Genomic DNA, 19,352 nt, shown 5'->3' with positions numbered 1-19,352 from the left:
TTTGGAGTCTACTCAGTAATATTAATAATAATATCACCAATGATATCAACGATAATATATACCATTTGTACATCTGAAAAGAAACCCTCCGAGGCAGCTTGTCGTCGTTCTGTGCGTTACTGCAACTATTTCGATTCTTCTTTCTTCCTTGTATATCAAGATATCTAGCTAATAAAAAAAAAAAATAAGCCCATTATTGCCTTTCCCTTCACGATTTCGAGTTGGGGGGTTGGGGGTGGGGGTGTTTTCCGTTTGAGATCAGATTTCTGGACCATTAGCGCGTTGCCAGGATTTATAGTCTATCAGCTACGCGTACAACACTAGTTGTAGTAACGGTAAAAATGACCAATGGAAAAAAGATCCACGTTCATCTAAATTGGAGACATCAATGAGCAGGAAAAATGCAGTAGCAGAACGTAACATTTTTCGCAAGCGTTGCTCAGTTATTCAGTTACTAGACTTTATCAGGATGAGAAATTGGCCTGTTTTGGCACAAATCAGCCAGATATACAACAAATTCGTCCCGAGATTGACACAGGCATTTGCTACAATAGGAGACGCGACACGCAAAGATTGAAACTGACGACGACGAATGATCATTGAAGTACTCACGGTGAAACCGGCCCAGTATAAATAAAAGACTAGAGCAACTTAATATAATTTGATTTATTAATTTGATCGATACCCTATTTAAAACTACCTGGTTACGTTGAACCTTATCAGGTGACGTATACGAAAGCAAATAAGCAATGTTGCAGTTGCCTAGTCGTACACGTAAATAAACCTAAATCACGTAAATATTCCCTCTAAAAAATCAGTACCATCGAATTGTAGAGAGGGTACCAAAACGAGACAACCGGTCAGGAAAAATTTTCATCCACATCCTAGTCGGCCGTATAAATGAGGAGAGATGCCTTTTTGTTTTTGAATAAGCCTATTCATCTAGTCATCATACCTATAGTTAGTCATCGGGATAGACGAGAGACGTTTTACAACGAAAGATGCCGCGAAATGTAAAGTTACGCTGAGACCATGTTCATTTTTTGCATGTTTGTCCTTGTTTGATACTTATATGGATTAAACGCTTCCTATATATGTGGAAAAACTACGGAGGGCAAAAAGTTTCGTTTCGCTTTAGGTGTTTCTTAGCTGGTTTGTCCGTCATTCGGACAAAAGGCAACCGTTGAGAGCCGAGATTAATTAGGTTTTAGCAACAACCTTTAATATAAGCATTAGGCCTAACCTGGTTGGTCTAAATTTCGAATATCGTTGAAGAAAATGGAATTTGGCACGTTTTCTTTTCTAGATGCAAGTGAAAATATCTTCGTTAAACGCGGTACGCGGTGGGACAAATTGGACTACGATACGTACACGTCTAGGAATAAACACTGCTTCAATGGTTGAACTTAGTTTAATGCACTGAAAGATGCATTGTACAGACAAAATAATAATAATATAATTTCCTTTCAGGTGATTAGCTTTGTCATAGATAGTAATAGTAATAATAGCAGGGGTTAGTTTATGGGGTAGCAGCTCAATTAAAATTACGCATTGTAATAACTCCTATGCAGGTCCTTAAACGACGCTTTGTTCTAGGTAAGCATGAGCCTGACGTGTCAAAGTTTAAAGTACCACAATTCACACATATAATAACTATATAAAATAAATAGATACACTTACGGTATTCACCTGAAGTCGTGTAAAATGTTAGCACTGTTTTCCGGTTAAAAATAAAAAAAAAACGGGCCGTTTTCATTCAAATACTCGTGTGGGAGACTGCACCGGTGTGAAGACACTGTGCCAATTGGCAAATGGGGCGTACTTAGTGTAATCTTTGCCAGCAGGAGTAGACTAGGTACCCTTTTAGTCCTGCCCCAGACGAGAAAAAAACTATGATACAAATAGCCCTTTCTTGAATAGCCTTAGCATTTGTAGTCGAAATTTTGTCGGTGTTAAATAAGCAGCTCAGCTATGCATGGTTATAATTATAAAGAAAAAAAGATGCGCTTTCCTCGTTTAGCACGAACGTACATACTTGAAACGTGTACGTCCGCATGGCGACGATAATCCTTGTCCTCTGCTCGGAACCACGATCGCCGAACCCATTGTACTGATAAATTTAAGTTATTAGCACGGATCAACATAGTATAAACGATGGTTGTACTTAGATGTAAATTTTGTATCGTTTGTGCTGGTTATTTATGAGGTCTGACAAGGTAAAGTCGGAAATTTTCATTTTCAGGAAATCTAAGCGTATTGATTCGATTTGACAAGTACACACTGGAGGAAGCCATTCTTGTACATCGTGTTGAGAGCGCTCAGGGTAATGACTGGCTTAAATTTCAGACAACGTTACCAATTACTAAACTGGATTACCAAGTGAGTCAGACTTAATAGCCGCTAACGATTGAGTGAATTTATTAAGTATATCAGGGTTTCATATCAAACTGGGTTTTCAAGAACCACGCTATGTAAAACTATATTTTGTTTGTTATACGTGGTACATTTATTGCTATTGCTAAATCAATTTTTAACTTCATAAAAATTTATCGATGTTGTTGATTTGAGCAGCATCCAAAGGATGGAGTCGGAACCGAGTACAAATTGTAAGATTCCCCCCTTGTAACTTCATAGCGATAAGCAATTTGGAAGCTTCAACAATATCTTTTTTTTTTTTTGATGGATGACCTGATAGCTCGAATACCGGATTTTGAGTTAGTATAATAAGATATGGTACTCCTTAGCAGCAAAATCATCAGTAAGCATAATTTAAGTACGTGCTAGCTAAGTAGATGTTCCAAGATTGCGGTCAGTTCTGCTGCTGCCGTTCAGCAGTGCGGCTTTTTTCCAGCGTGAACTGAGCCATGCATCTAGACTCTATAGGCCCTTTTTCTCTGGGTTCGTTCGACGAAAATTAGTCCTGGGGTTAGTCTAAACTTAACAATGATGCGATTTATGGTCAGTCAGTGCATTCCCGTTGGAGGTACGCACCTATTTTTTAAAAAGTCAAAATGATCGCAGTACTTTCAATCCACCTGTATTCTCAACAAACAAGACTTTCCGCATATGCAAGCGTTAAGTGAAGGAAGACTAAATTAATCATCAAATAATATATCATGATCACAAGGTTCTAGGTACTATTGGACTGCAGATTGTCTCTTCAATAATGTGTCATCAGTGTTAGTTTGCCCCGTATGGCGCCTGCACAAAAATGTCCAGAGGCTGTCGAAACGTAAAAAATAAAGTTGCAGGAAAACGTGTGCGAAGCGTTAAGCTAAGATCTTGTGTTTTGAATTTGATTCTTGATACTGCCATTAAGCATTGCTTTAGAGAGCTCGCTTCCGTTCCGAAATGAAGCACACCTATGCGCGATTTCGGACCTTGACCACCTTACGTATTCGTAAGTTGAGTAGGCTAAAACGCGAAACCTGAAAAGATTACACAGATGATAGAATACACAAGAATGCAAAAGCTATACGAGGAGGGGGCAATTAGTAGTAGAATAAAATTATTTCAGCAAAAAAAAAACACGGCTTTTAAATTTAAGCCCGCAGTCATCTATGCGTTATCAGGGAATTTTCCTCGTCATCTTATTATGAGTGCTCGCAACCTTTTCTTCAATCGTGATCCGAACCAGTTACACGCAGAGATTACACCCCCAAAGGAGATGACCACATGCTTGCCCATTAACAACGCTCGATTTGAATTATGGGAGCGTTTCGTATGCTTCTATTACTGTATTACTCTTTTGGCATTTTTACTGCTATCAGCATTTGCTTTGCTTTTGTAGCAATAGATAAGAATCCTTCTGAAAAACATTTAAGTATATAATTAGACGATTTAATATAAAAGATAAATAGGTTATAACATAATTTGAGTAGTTCTGCAGCAATAGTGAAATACCTCTACATGGTCGTAACGTAGGATGTCGATTTTAAGCACGCAGATACTTGCCTGGCGGAGCATCCGATATGCACTAACGATAACCGGCTTTTTGACCATTTTTACACCGGCCGGTAAAGAAGGATATACCCACTGACAATTTGCTAGTATATGGGGCCGGCTTTATAGATACGATCTTCTTGTATTAATTTAAGAAGGTGTTCAAATTATTTATCGGTATCCTACTGTTCGGATCCTCCAGTGTAATTTAGATAGGTTCTTAATTAATCAGTTCTATTTATTTATACATGATTAAGGTGCGCTGAGTAACTCCAGAGCTATAAATCGTCTACCACTGGCAGGCGTGACAGGTCTTAGTCATAGCCCCGTTACGTGACCGAGACCGGCCTGTGCAAACATTTCAGGGCATTTGTGTGGCAAGCGCCACTTGCGTTATATACGTTGCTGCTCATCGTCCATTTACATAGTTAGAGGCGCTGTTTTTTTATGGCACAGCTTTGCCAGTCAGAAGGATAAGCAGCAACCGACGATAATGGTATGGTGACTTGATGATCCACTTTGAGCTTCGTCTCTACCAGCCCAGACAGAGAGCCAGCGCACTGTTAAGTGCTGTGCGTATCTGCTACACACTTTCACATGTACCCTTGCATTTCCCACTTTTCTGATACCGTTTTAACCTTTTGCTAGCATTTACCTTCAGTTTAGCCGTGAAAACTTCTCCTTTTGCTCTTAAAGCGTGCCAAATGGGAAGGGACAGTTAGCTTAGAGTATAAGGAACTGAATACTGTAGGTAGAGTAGCAGTTAGAGCAGCCAGGCGAAAGGAGGAGGCTCCAAACTTGGACGATAGAATTTCTTCTGACGAGTGCTGCTGTTACCGACTCAGTCTCGTAGGGTTTCACAGCTACTGAGGGATGGTGGGGAGAGACACGCTACTTTCTCATTATCTCGTTTCATTGTTTTCCTCTACGTTGGTCTGTTTCTCTCTTACGTTAGTCTCGTTTCGAAGCAGTGGCGATTTGGTTCCCGCTGGGACAGGAAGAACTGTTTGGCAGTGGTGCAAGTGATAAGCTTAGTCGGCAATGTTAGGTTACGGACGGGGAACGAAAATGGTAGGAGAATAGTGGGGTTCTAAAATGGAAGGGCGACGCAGGGGATATCGCGACGTTTGTTGAAGGCATTATCAGGACGCCGCACCAGCCGGCTTGGACGGTGGCACTGGCGGCTGGCAGGGAGAATCCTTCGATATTCTATCCACCATCACCTCCATCTTCCAGTTGACGACAGCTCAGTCGTTAAACGACACCAAGACCAGCAACGACGCGCCAGCACAGCGGCGTCCGTCACACGCAGTAGAAGAGGCTAAAGAAAACGTTTTTTCTTTCCTCTTACTTACCACACAATTCGGCACTTCCTCAAATTTCAAACTCTGAGCTCCTTATGGCGATGGTAACGACGATGGTAGAAGCAGTAGTTTGGGCTAACGAGAAATCACATGGCCATCATCTTTGTTGTTGTCGACATCGCTGTCATCCTTCGATTGTCTATGAGGCCGCTTGCCATCCAAGAGAAAAGGCAAAATTAGGAATATGTGGCTTTTGCTACATCATAGCGAAGCCTCCCACCCGGTTCAATTCTGTGGTTTTTCTCCCTTCAATGTGTCCTGTGCTTTGAAGCGTTTGATTCGCTTTAGTACGACTTATTTGTTGAAGTCACTATGATGAACAAAATTTTTCTTGCAGGACGAGCAGTGTTAAAGCGAAACTCAAATTATACGTATAAACGTCTCCGTGAGTTCCAGTATTACCTAGCATTTTAGGTTTACTTAAGTAAACACAGAATTCGTCTTATAAATACTCATATAGCAACTAATAATTAGAGTTCGTTTACAAGGGTAAGTCGTGAAGGCGTGCATAATAAGTATTGAACGGGTATTTGACTCATATAATTGGGAAACATAAGCATCACTTTAAAATAGGCGTCCTGAGTTACATATACTACAATCGGATAGAGAGTTCGAAAGCAATCTATTAAAATCTGTTAAGGTAGAACAAATTGTTATTCATTTAGATGAGATCCCGGCAGCCAAAGCTCTAAGATCTGCCGTTCTAGCACTTTGCATTACGTTGTCGTCAGTGTGTCGTAGCGGCCGCTTATGTTGCACCAGTGTGAACATTATACTACAGTTATCCTGCTATATCGGTGCGGGGCACACACGTATATACCTAAGCTAGGCTAGGTTACTTTATAAGGCCCACAGCGTTAGAGGTAACCCTGATTACTAGAATTAACGCATATGGCTGTCATATTGTCGTACACTAACCTAGATTCGAATCTGCGAGTGGGCAAATCTATCCGAAAGCGATTTGCTAACATCTCAGAGAATTCAGTTACATAAATAAGAGGCATATACGCCGAAATTGTTTGTCATACAGACATTATAAGTAGGTTTTTTTCTTAAAACAAAGATATTGCCTTAACTGTAAGCAACAAAAATAGGTTTATTTTGTTTCCCACGAAATATTCTCTTCGTTGCAGATTATCCTGCAAAGCGAGCCCGCAGTCGGCATTGAGGGTGATACGGCATTGGACGATATTGCCATTCTACCAAAATGTATCAAACCAGGAGAGGCCGGTAAGTATTACCCTAGGACTAGCAGCGCACAGATAACAAGTATGCAATAAGGTCCCATGCATTATACGTTCATGTTCATATAAACGTTTAATATATGTAAGCGAATGTACGCAACCGCGTATATCTTTCTGTCAATTTGCTAATTCTATGGCGAGAATATTTCAATACCTCTGATGCACCGTTCTTTCTCTTCAACTAACGCCCATCACTGTAAGGGGCAAAAAGTCTCTGAGCAAATGGTCTTTTCCATTAATTACGTGTTCTTTAGCTATTCACGGTAACGACTGTGCGTTTTTGCCGTAACCCTTCTGTCTGCTACCAGCTTGAATGCATCCGTCGCCAAAATAATACTATGAATAGTACTATTACCAACAGTGAGATTTTGTGGTGCCGTATACGGATTGGACGTATCCATTATAGACTATTCGGCATGGCAATATTTCGACTATATTCTCTACCCTATAAGAGTAGGCGTTACGTGGCTTGTCTGATACGATAGCTTACTACGCCTTGCAGAGCAATGTTTGGGGGGTTTCTTCGCAGTCCCATCTGCACGGGACAGTGATCGCTTATACACAAGGTCTCCAGTGCTTTTAACATGCAGCAATTCCGATACGCTAAGCTATGTCGCTTCGGGACAAACAATTGATTTGTAACGAAATAAGCTGGTACCTATTAAAGTCATTTAGCTTAATAAAGCTGGTACAGTTTAGTAAAGCTTATCTCGCCAAATCGCAAGCTGGTCAAGGAAAACACTATTAGCGCTTTCGATGTAGTTCTATTGAACCGTTGGGTTCTGAGATATAGCATAAGATGCCGGAATGACTACTGCACTACGTTGGTTCTCTCGGCCACAGAAAAAATCGATTTTCCAAAGCCGAAGTGAATTGTTTCATACTCGTGGCAAACCTATTATAGCAATTACTTGCTCGGTTGTTGGCCGTCTGTGTCATTAGTAAGACGCAACTGTACACACTTGTTACAACGTATTTTTTCATCACTCAACTTGTAGTATCTTGCAACACGTCGCGAATGTAGGTTGACAAAAAAAAAAAATTATTTACCACACGGTCCGGCCTTTAAGGGCTCTGTCGACAATCCGGAAGGATAAAAGGGATTGCATTCGCAGACACGGAAAATGCGAGCTAAGGAAAGGTAATCACTTCGGCGTTCCCACATACTGTATAAAGCAACCGATCATAAGTGCTCTTGAAGAAGCATCATCCGAAATATGAATACTGCTTTTGGGGTTATGTACCAGGTTTAATTATGCACCAATGGCTGCCTTCGAACAAATCCGCAAACTGATCTTAGATTCCTACAAGTGCTGTTGTAGAAGTTACCAAATTTGGGTTCATCGGTAATTTGTAGGCATGTTAGTTTTTTTTTTTATTTTTTGTGGAAATATACGCAAAAAAATAGCAGGCACTGAATAGCTGTTAGGATTCGATTGGATGTGGTGACATCAAATAACAAAGCAGGCTTGTTCACCATGCATCAGAATGAATGGTTATAGGTATTGAAGTTAATTGTCCTTCCTAGGGGAATTTAGGCCCTCCAGGCTTAGATTAAGTCTCTTTTTGAATAGAACTACGTGCTCGATTTGAACGGCAGCAGGAACCCTTCTAATGGGTAGAACCCCTGGAGGATTTCCTTTATATCATTCTCCGTAGGTTCAATAGGTTTGGCGTTGTTTTTGGGCCTGCGAATGCGATCCCTTTTATCTTTCCGGGTTGTCGACAGAGCTCTTAAAGGCCGGACCGTAACGTGGGCGCCATCGCAGAATGTTGCGTAGTACAGCATATATTTGTCCACGACTTTATAAAGTGTATACGTTAGACGAAACGAGAGAGGCTTCGTTGATATCGATATTTTCCAGTAGTCAATGCATATTATTGTTATAACATAACTCGGTAAAATACTTTGATCGTATTTCGAGCGTGTATACAACTGAATAAAAGAACCAGATTCTTACGACAGTCTTGATGGAGTTTGGATTCTGTCCATGTAAATTACTCCTAGCATTGAGGAGGCTTCATTTGGTCGTAGTGGCTAAAACAGGCACGCTGGTTTCTATTTGCCTCTTGTTCAGAGCTTTTCGTACTGTGCTAAGAAAAAAAAACATACGTTTTCTAAAACTATTTCGTATAACCGATGCACAAACGCATACAACAGTAAAAAGATTCGGTTATTGCCGACGAGTTTCAAAGAAGACTTACGGTGGGAATTGAGTAGAAAATTTGAAGACATCTTCAATTGACTGACCGGTGTGTGTAACAAGGAATATGTACTATTTCCATATTATCTATGTACCGAAATAAATAACTGACAGCCATTGGCCTCGCCTGTAGCCTGGCCGTATAGAAAACCATCATCGCTAACAGGCTTTGCCCTGAATTAGTATTTCATAAAGTACTGATATTCAAAAAAAAAAGAATTTGCTTGTATCGTACGTAGATCAGCTTAAATAGCATTAGTATTAATCTAAATTACACCTCTTTCTATATACTGTACGCAAAAAATGAATTATTATGATCAAGCTTAGTTGAGATTGAGACATAAACATTTAATTCAAAGATATGGTTCAGTTGTCTATGATTGGATTGATTTGGGTCACTCGCTTAAAATCCCTACGTTTACTTATCCAAACGGAACACTTACCTCGTGATATCAAGCCATGCTTGTTATAATCGGCATACAAAGCAGACTCTCTAGGAATAAATTACGTTAGTGACTGAAAAAATGAGATGATTCAGCAAAGCACACCTAGTTTTGATAGAATTCTTTACAGGCCAAATCTTCCAATAGGTATATCTTTGACGAATGAGGCCGTCCGTAACAGGGACGCCGTATATTTGTTTGCGTGTTAATTACTATGGGTTGGTAGGTGAATTGACTGATACCGGCACGATTTAATTAATGTTCGCACTTTGTTGCAGAAGAGAAATCTTCGACTTTTTTTTTTCTCTCTCTGGAGCTTCACAGGCCTCTCCAAACAATTCCATGTAAATGTCTGGTGTCTTTTTCCGAGATGTAGTTATGAATCAATGGTCACTGTTATGGCAAATCAGGAGTAAATAACTTTTCCAAGTAGCACTATTCAGACAAACATGTATCATTGGCCAGATCTGTGTACTTTCAATCGATCCCTGCTCCGCATACATCGTCTCCCCATTGCTGATATCATTTCCACGAATATCGAATGCGAACGTCTTCGTATATTTTACTAGATAAAAAAAAAACTCTAGCATTAAAAAATGCTATAAAAATTGATATTAGATTGATTATTCAATACGTTTACGTTTTCCGTAGGTCAGCGTTGCTGTGCAATAGTTATTTTGGTTAATTAATTTTGGCTGTTTAATAAAGAGCTTTCCTCCTAGCTTTTAACCCTAATCAGGATTTACGAAACCGTAGTGGATAACCATTGTGTTGGATCACCAAGTAGATGCCATACGCTGTCCTGCCAGTTCGGTTGCCTTCAGCCACTGATACGGTTGATTGTCTACGAATAATATTCATTTCTCCTTACAAATTACAGCATTGTATAGTAATTGACCACTGTTGAAACCCTCGAGCGAGGAAAGCCACCGCTCTCCGTCTCCGTTTTTGGTCCCCGAAAAATCAGGATTCCCCATTTGTCCGAATATATGACCTTATCAATTTTACATGCACCAACCTGAATGCAAATATCAATGAGATCGATTGGCCCCACCGTCGCACCCTACACCTTCTCATCATTCACCTTTGTAAGAGGTCATTCACGATCTCAACAAAAAAGTTAACGAAAGCACTGTATTCCCAATGCATTGCATCGTAAACCAAACGAATTTTCCGATATCCCATGGCCTACAGCAGATCGTCCCTGGTGACGATATCCAAGTGAAAAGTTTGAGTTTCAACATTTTGCAAGGGACAGATGTATCTTCAACACCGTAAAAAAAACACCGTATCGTTACAATATGGCGCCATTTTGAAATACAGGATTAATCTTTCTTGCGTTTCATACTTGATATTGTACGTTCTAAAATGCGAAATGGCATTTTTATAACGATAGGTTGAAGCGTTACTAGTCCTGCAAAACGCTACGGATATAGTGAACGCGTTCCCGAATTCATTACTCCCTTTACGGGTGACACTGAAACACTACAAATACTTTTGTTACATGTTCTATCTATGTATACATGAACCCTTTCCTAGCAATTCATATATTAAGAGCGTCTAACATACATGTACTCTGAAAGAAAAAAAAAAAAAAAAAAAAAAAAAGGTATTTCCTTTGTTACCACACTGTGCGAGTATTTAGTAGGGCTATTTATTTTCTATAACTGTGTATATTATCATTGGTCTTAGGAAAAGATACAGATGACAGTAATAAACATTGTAAGTGATAGTTTTTTAGCATTTTCTCGATACCTCTTGCCGTCTCTTATCTATGATAATGGATGCTTGTTCATAGAGCGGGTATAGTTGCTAGTCCATAGTCTATATATGATATGTGTTTTTTTTTGACATGGAGTTTTCATCCTATAGCCTTATGAATAGGAAGGTCCTTACGTCCTCCCTGTCAGTGGTAACATACTTGATCTAAGGGATAGTTTGAAAACAGTTGCGGCTGGTCCGTGACCGAGTCGATAATGTAAACGAGTGATCGATAATCAGCTACTCAGTTTGCAGTATCGACAAATCAAGGACGTTATGTGCTCAGTTAGAATGGGGGAAGAAGCACGCCCGCAATCCGTGGCCTTGGGGCCAGTCCTAGTTAATGATACGCGCGTAATGTATAATTATAGGATGACAGACAGAAGGAACACGAGCGAACTGAGAAGAGCAGCAGAGCTATGCTTGATTCTATGTTTCCTGTAGACGAAGTGGCTAAGTTATCGGTAATTTATCTACCGAAAAGTTACAAGCAAAAGGGCATAGCAGCATATTATATTTGCCAAGTCACGCTCATGTCATCCATCCACACATTAATTATACCACTGTATTATTTACAAGAATTACCCTGATCGAAACGCATAGGATACTTAGCACTACATGTATAACAACAGCATCCGACAGATTTTGTAATCGGTCAGTATCGTTATTTTTTAGTAACTTAATTTTATGTTGATTTATAGCGAACTTTGGCCAGGTGTAATACTTATATATAATATAGGACGTACTCAAATGAATGAACTAGATACTCATTTGGCTCGATCATATTTTTCAGTGTTATAGACAAGACGTTCTTGCACGCACTCGAAAATCACCTTGACGACCTATGTTCCTGATCGGCATCGTACCCCAGAACGATGCACTTGTTCACCTACGCCTTTCCTATGCATCCTAAAGTGACATTTAATTATTCTAAAGGAAAAATTGGGGTTTTGGCTTTACAAATATATTGCACCGAAGGTAGTACGAAAAGTCCTTCCTTGATCTATGTTAGTATGTATAGAAGCGCCTAAGAAGAGCTATAACGTCGGCTTTCAATACATTCCCTATAAAGTGTTTACTTCGCTACAATGCCCCTTTAGTATTTAATCAAAATTTTTCTACAGATAAATATAATATAAATTCATTTTACCGACGACTGAACTTAATATTATCCTATATTATCAGAGTTGTATAGTCTTGCTATTTTATATGGCGAGTGCGAATAAGCGTATACGTAATTCTTGCAAAATGTTGTCCATGTTGTGTTCAACCGTAGAGTCTGCAACTTCGCATGGATATGCTCATTTGGATTAGGGTGATTCAGGTACGTACCCGATAGATCAGCGTACCCTATAATAGTAAAGTGGTAGTGGATTGAGCCACTCAACTGGAGACATATGAAGCGGTCTAGTTTCGAAACTGGGGCTTGATACACTGTATGAAGCCGTCTGAAGGAATGGCTAAGAAGTGAACTTTTGCAACGTATCTGGACGATCCGGTCGACAATCGACCTTCTTTTCTTCAGAACGACCATTAAAATGACTTAGAAACGCTTATTGAGCCATTCTGATGAGTTTTTGAAACCCCAAAACCCAAACCTTAAGATATTCTGGTCTGCTTCATTTCGTAAGCTTCGTGAAAACCAGCAATAACGTAAGCTGGATTTCATACCGTTGACGCGTTGTATGGGGTGAAGAGATTAGCTAACGGCTTATCTTTGGTGAACATTGTGAAAGAGATACACACATCCCATTACGAGTCTGTGTGGTTTTACTGTGGGCTTCGGGTAGTGCCAGAAGTAGCGCCTGTGTCCGCACATGCCTGCTACGACAAACAGCCCGCCAAAGTTTTCCCCCATGTTGTTTGCCTTTTTGCTTTACGCATCAATTCATTTTCCAGTGTACATATATATATATATATATATATTGCCATCATGCTCATATGGATAATAATGGCAATAAGTGATATAATTAATACGCTCCTCGAACGGTACCTGGTAATCCATCCAAAAAACATACCTTCGGTTCAACTAGACTCAGCTTTGAACCGACGAATACTGATTTGTCTTGAGTTTGATGAAGAGAATACTTCATGAGCGCCATCACAATTTTGTACCCAGAAAGAAGCAATTGTAACGTTGCTTATCCAAAAACAACGCATAGCCCCCCAGCCAGAGATTGATTGAGCTTAGTTTTCTGTAAACACTATTTAATTCCATTAGTCCTACTTAGAATTAGCTTGTTTGTTCTGTCCGTCCCGACTAATCTTGGGTGTTTCAATTGCGAGGCAGCCGAAGGAAAATTAGTTTGGACGAAAAGAGGGTAGTTACACTGGCTCGTTCTTGAGCAGCTTCGATAGATAGAAAATTCGTGAGGTGCCCTTTTTTAACCACTTTTTTAACCACTAATCATTATCCTAACAGTACTCGAAATTCTGAATTACAAATTGCTGGTCAAGCCAAAACAAGGAACAGAATGTATCACCCTAGGGCACCTGTGATCGAATTGTTGCTTTACGAATTAGAAGCACTTCAAGGATTCGAAACTTTTTTCAGTCAGCTCCGTATCTACGGCATTATACTTCACACAGGGCCAAAACCTATGATGGGACGAAATCGTTCAGGATGACAACGTCTGCTAAAGGATTTCCGTCTTGTAACTTCATCAAAATTGTTTTAGCACTATGTTATTAGAGTCCGCTTAGAGACGCTGGCAGGCTCATTTAGAAGACTCTTCATTGTCAGTGTTGTTGAACTTGCCCACCCCCTTGCTAACTTAAACGTGACTTTATGGCGTTATTACCATTATTTTAATTTCTCATAACTAGAATTTAAATGAATATATGGTCAGGCCTCAGAACTAACCAGTACTATACCGGAAATCAATCACATAACCACATATTTTTTTTTATTCTGTCTTGAGCGATATAAAATATATATCTTACTAGGTTACGTTTAGTATAAGAAACAACGATCTGTTGAACAAGTGAAAGATGCTGATCGCTTATGGGATCAGCGCTTTTCGTTATAGATCTTCGTAGAAATACTGTTTATTTTTATAAATTATAACATATGACAACACTTGCTGCGATGATCGCTGATACAGTGAGTATACACACATGCTTGTTAGCAATCTTGATACAAACAATTGTTGAGGTAAAACAGGTTAATACGCTAATTAATGAATTGAATTTTTAACCATCTTACGGAACAAGCTCCCAGCTGAGCCAGTGGCCAATTAACATTAATCTTACACGCTCAAGAAATTACTTTCGGGTTTCTTCTGTATTGTCTTAGGCCTAGGGTGCGCTAGGACAAGGCCTGTTTTAACAGGTGACGAGATTTGTTATTTTAATGATACATCGAGACATGTCGCAAGCAATGCCACTAGCGACCTATTGCAAAAACTATACTTTACCACGTCACAGTTTTGAACCAGTGAGTCAATTCGTAGAAGACACCTCTTGACAGGCTGAATCAGAGCGGCCCATTGATTGATTGATTGATTGATTGACGCAAGCGTACGTGCCGATATTTTAGGAATGATCGAACGCAGTTCACAGTAAAAAGTGCCAGCTTGAAACAACTAATCAGAATGTTCATATCTATATAATTCTCTAAATGTTAACTGGCCACACGCGGACTATTGCGTTTGCTGGGAATAGGTGGAATAGGCATTGCAGCGTAAGCACCAGAATCATAAGTTCCGGTGCTGATATAAAGCGCAATACGACTTCCACCAAGGTTTGTAAGTACCTGGATTTTATCGGTTTCATGTGGATAAAGCCATTATCTAGTAACTGCCCTTTTAATTAACGATTAAGAAATCTATCTTTGAAACGTATCGGCAGGCCCAACAAACGTAATAGTTGAGAGTGTTTTAAAGGTGGCCTGATACTAAATAGAGATGCGGAATGAAAGTAGGTTTAGGTACTTCGACATAAGTAATACGTATGAATATGAATTGATATGGATTTTCATTTATCTCTAGAGCCCTATTAAAACACTTGGTCAGAAATCCCAATATGCTATAGAGATAGCATTTATGAAATATTAATTTTAGAAGAACATTTAAAAAAATATAGCAATCTTTTGAAAATATTTTGGCTGTTCTAATAGTTGCTCATAAGTCAAATCTCATGATATAGATAAATGAATTATTAAGTATGAAATCCGGCATCAACTTATGCGTTTGGCGTTCCGTAACTTTGTAACGGATTGTGCCCAACTTTTCATGTCAGGTTACCTTTACAAGCAGTTTTTGAACTCAGACAACTCTCATTTAATTTGTGACATATTCCTGATTTGACCTGAAACTACGGTTCTGTTTCGTACCCATTGATTCCGAGAAATTTCAAATCCATCAAATAAAAGAGAAACATTCTTTGGTGCCCTTGTAGTACTTTTGTATTTGTTGTAATCTAGTTCTTCTGGAGCTATTCATTGTTAAGGCTGCCGTATGAACCTTGAAAACGCGATAAACGGATCTACATTGTAGGCGTTGGTGCTGGAGAATCTTAGCTGAGGGGCATTCAATGTCGTACACAAAGGTAACTAGATTTCGTCTCGCAACAAATGCATACATTGTGGCTTTGGATTATTTCTACATATATACAAGGTCCTAGAGAAAATAGCCTACAGTAGAAACTGGCCACGTTCGTTGATGATTTTTTTCCGGCATTCTTCATAATTTCATTAATGTAGAGCTTCTGTCGGTTCTAGACGAAAATTTGTGACAAGTGATTTTTGCAAACCTTCCCTCTCAACGAAATTAATACCTGTTAACACGGTATACGCAAATGGTGGTCGGATGATACAAGATTTGAGTTATCAACGGACGCGTTGAAATCTTCCGTCCAAGTTCTTTCAATTTTTGCCGTAGTAGGTAGCTAAAGACGAATGGGGTCTGGCGTGGTCATGATGGAGGACTGTTCACTAAATCCAACCAATTTTTTCAATGGCTTGTTGTAACTTTATTAGTTATTGACAGTGGTAGTCCGCATCAATTGTTTAGCCAAGCTAAGTGACAGTAACTTATATTACACGATTCCTTTCGAATCTCGCCAAATTCATAGCATAACTTTCTTTTCATGTCAGATTAGGCTTTGCAAGAGATTTTTTTTTTACATATTATTGTATTTTTACTGGCGTTTCTGTAGAATTGAAAACAGAAGTATGATCGAGTAAGTTATTTTGTGTAACACGAAAAAATTCTTTCGCAGCCATTCTTTCTGAAGTAATTCAAAACTATTTAAGATTAACTGCTTGCTCTCTTGCTAGAGACGTGTCAGTCTTGCTCATGTTTTGTAATAATATGATAATATTTTATATCGAAACCTTCTACGAAAGGAACACAACCATACTTAGGCTACTTTTTCCAGTATTGCATATTAAACAAAAATAGGACAATTTTTTATGGGCCGTGCTTTTCTTATCGTAACAAATTGCCAGGTGCTGCTATTTTATTGCATACTTTTTGGTCATTTTCAAGTCTGATAAAAGCCATTCTGACGATAACATATCCTACTGCTGTCGAGTGACGGCAACGCGACTCCTATTGAGCTGAGGTACGTGACTTTAAAGCCGAAGGGAGTAAGTCTTCCCCTTTTATCAGTCAGTACTTTTTCAACAATCCAATAATTGACCGAACCCTATAGAAAAATTGCGCAGCGTTTTATCGAAATAATATCTCGGCCACGAATTTCTAATTAACCTCGTGGTCGGACTTCGCTAGCCCTTCTACCCGCCATCCGAACCCCGAATGCCGCCGAGCGGTAAGAAAGCGGCACCGTTAGCCTGGTCCTACTATAGGTCGATTGCCGCTGGTCAGGACAGCAGCTACAATCGATTACAAAGAAACGAATGTGGCCTGCAATAGCCTTTAGTCACTGACGCTGTGAAGCGATGTTCAGTTGTCTCCATCAATGACGTGCTTTCGCTTTCGTTATTCGTGAAATTATATAGGAAACAAACAGTTTCCCACTACGGTTACCTGGCTCCGTTTTTATTTTGCTTTTGACGTTTATTGCAGATATTGATGTTAGGTATTGAGAGAATGGATAGCCTAAACATTACTAAGGATCGATCATTTCACGGGATTTCACGTATCATAGAAAATGTATTTTCCTTTTAGAGGTTTCACTCAGCGCCTTACGCTCGTATTTACGATATATCGATCAGCCGACTCCATGACCCTGCCCAGTTCCTAGGCGTTACTTAAAGAAGCTATGGTAGGACGTAACGAAACGTCATCTACACTACTGGGTCACCTTTCTCGTTAAGCGGACGGATTCAGTTGTTTTAGAGTTTTACCGGTACTGATGAAGGTGCCGGGTGGCAGGGGCAAAGCTTCCAGGAGACTGCGTTGGACACGGTGATTAGCTCATACGCGTACTTTGCCAGTCACAACAAACTGTGTCATTGCGAGACAGATCTGCACAAGGCCTCCATTGTGCACTAGCAGATTTGCGGCTAGATAAACCTACTGCAAAAGGAACGAACAGTGGCATGATGATGCTAAATTATTCAGATATTTGCTTTACTGATACTCATGTGTATTTTTAGTAATGAAGATATAATAGTTAATTTATAATACAAACTAGCTTTAGATTGACCCTCGGCAACTGAAGCATAAATTCGCACCTAGAGACACAATACGCTACCATTTAGTTAGTACCTTTTTAATATATACATATTGATTATTTACTCTCGTAAAGACGTTTATATTTAACGTGCAAATAAGCAGTTCTGCAGTGTGATATAAATTAAACAAAGGTCACTCTAAAATTGAACGGGGCATCAATATAGCAGCATTGATATGCATTGCGCTGTTATTATCTTTGTAGGGAAATAACAATGGTGTACTAAATATATCCGTAACAAGAACAGTCGAGCGGACGTAATGCGATTGTTTATTAACGTTATATGGATAACTGTAAGCCATAGCTTACAATTACGAGCACCCTACCGGGAAAGAAGTTCCAAGTTAACGTTCGTCTGCATTGACGTCGGCTGTCGTTATTACTGCTGACAAATGTGTGTGTGCTCTTTCCGCCATCTTGAATCGCGTTTCTCCGATGTGATACATTTGGGAAACAATTTCACGTCGGGTAGTTAGCTGTTCAGCCATCGGCGGCACTAGATCACCTGTGTAACAGATTGTTGCATTTAAGAGGCCTCGGTATGGTTGGCATCTGTAACTGTCACATTCAGCGCAATATCTAAAACAGACGACAGGATTTGATTTGATTAAAACCATCGTGGTGAAAACGACATGTCTGAGAAGAGTAAATTTTATGCTACCGTGGACAAAGAGCCTTTTTTTTGGCAGATATTTTTCGAACGGTTGAGAACTTGTGCGTCATGTGAAACGGTAGCCAGATTTCAAAAAATGAAGTTCTAGTTAAGGCAAGTTGAATATGAACTTTTGTTTTTTTTTGAAGAATACTACAGGGCACATTTTTCAACGAAGCGTAAATGTTTTTACATTGTTATTATTTTCTTACATTTGAGCGGTTAAGAAATTAAGTTTTAAAAAAATTTCTTTTTTTTTTTTTGTTTTAATTTTGATAATAATTTTGCAGTAATCAAAGAGATTTATGGCCAGCTTTAAATTTGCTGTAGGTACTTTGATTGAACTGGGTTTCGGAAAGTCCGACGCGTCTGCAGAGTCTGGGACGTGTGCAAACAAGCGGTAAATAGACGTTTGTACGTAGCTGTTTATAGTTCGGCATATATTCGGTCAGGTTCTTCGTGACGACAGCCACCTGGATCCGGGATTACTATTAATAAAGGTGAACCCTTAGAGAACCCTGCAATATCAGCATTGTCAAATATAAACCTTCTTTCCGATTTCACTGAAATACTACCGGTCATGCTTAGTATCTAGGCGTGTGATGGCACATCCACAAGGAGCTGGCGACAACAAAGTATTCGATACGTTTAGAATACGCGATTTACGACTGATCGAATCGTACAGCTTCATCTTCCCAAATTTCAGCGTTGCCATTCGATGGTTTTTAACTCTGTATCTATTTTAGACGACCAAATTCAACTTCCTTTAATAATAATTAATGAGTTTGTAAAGCACGACTATTGAATTTGATTTGATACCAAACAGAAAGTTGGAGACGACAAAAGGGGAACAAATTTAGAGCTTTGATAGCGCCATACATTACGCGCTACTTATGAATATTTTCGTCTCTTTCGAAACGAAGAACGTTCCTGCCGGAGCAAGCTGCGGACCAAATGTTACCTGATCAGTAGATTTATACAGGCTTATTCTGCATCTGTGTATGCGGAGCAATGACTAATAGGTTGTTTCTTTATTTTGATCTTGCTAAGCTTCTATTTCAAGCGGTTCTGTTCACTGCTTGATTCCGTGATACTCCTCCAAC

General features: G+C 39.5%; 1 protein-coding gene across 6 annotated transcripts in view; it reads left to right on the top strand.

Annotated features, from left to right (window-relative positions):
* The window catches only part of LOC111249076 (uncharacterized), a 97,930-nt gene that overhangs the window by 64,196 nt on the left and 14,382 nt on the right, over positions 1–19,352 (top strand). For all 6 annotated transcript variants that reach the window (XM_086986179.1, XM_022802420.2, XM_022802418.2 and 3 more), the window contains 2 exons: positions 2,243–2,379; positions 6,440–6,536. In XM_086986179.1, coding sequence (XP_086842305.1) covers positions 2,243–2,379; positions 6,440–6,536 — 234 coding nt within the window. The remainder of the gene's footprint in view (positions 1–2,242; positions 2,380–6,439; positions 6,537–19,352) is intronic.

This window comes from Varroa destructor, unplaced genomic scaffold (genome assembly GCF_002443255.2).
Source record: "Varroa destructor unplaced genomic scaffold, Vdes_3.0 BEIS01000004.1, whole genome shotgun sequence".
Lineage (NCBI taxonomy): Eukaryota > Metazoa > Arthropoda > Arachnida > Mesostigmata > Varroidae > Varroa > Varroa destructor.
Note: the sequence above shows the minus strand (reverse complement) of the source record. Positions and strands in the feature narration are given on the sequence as shown.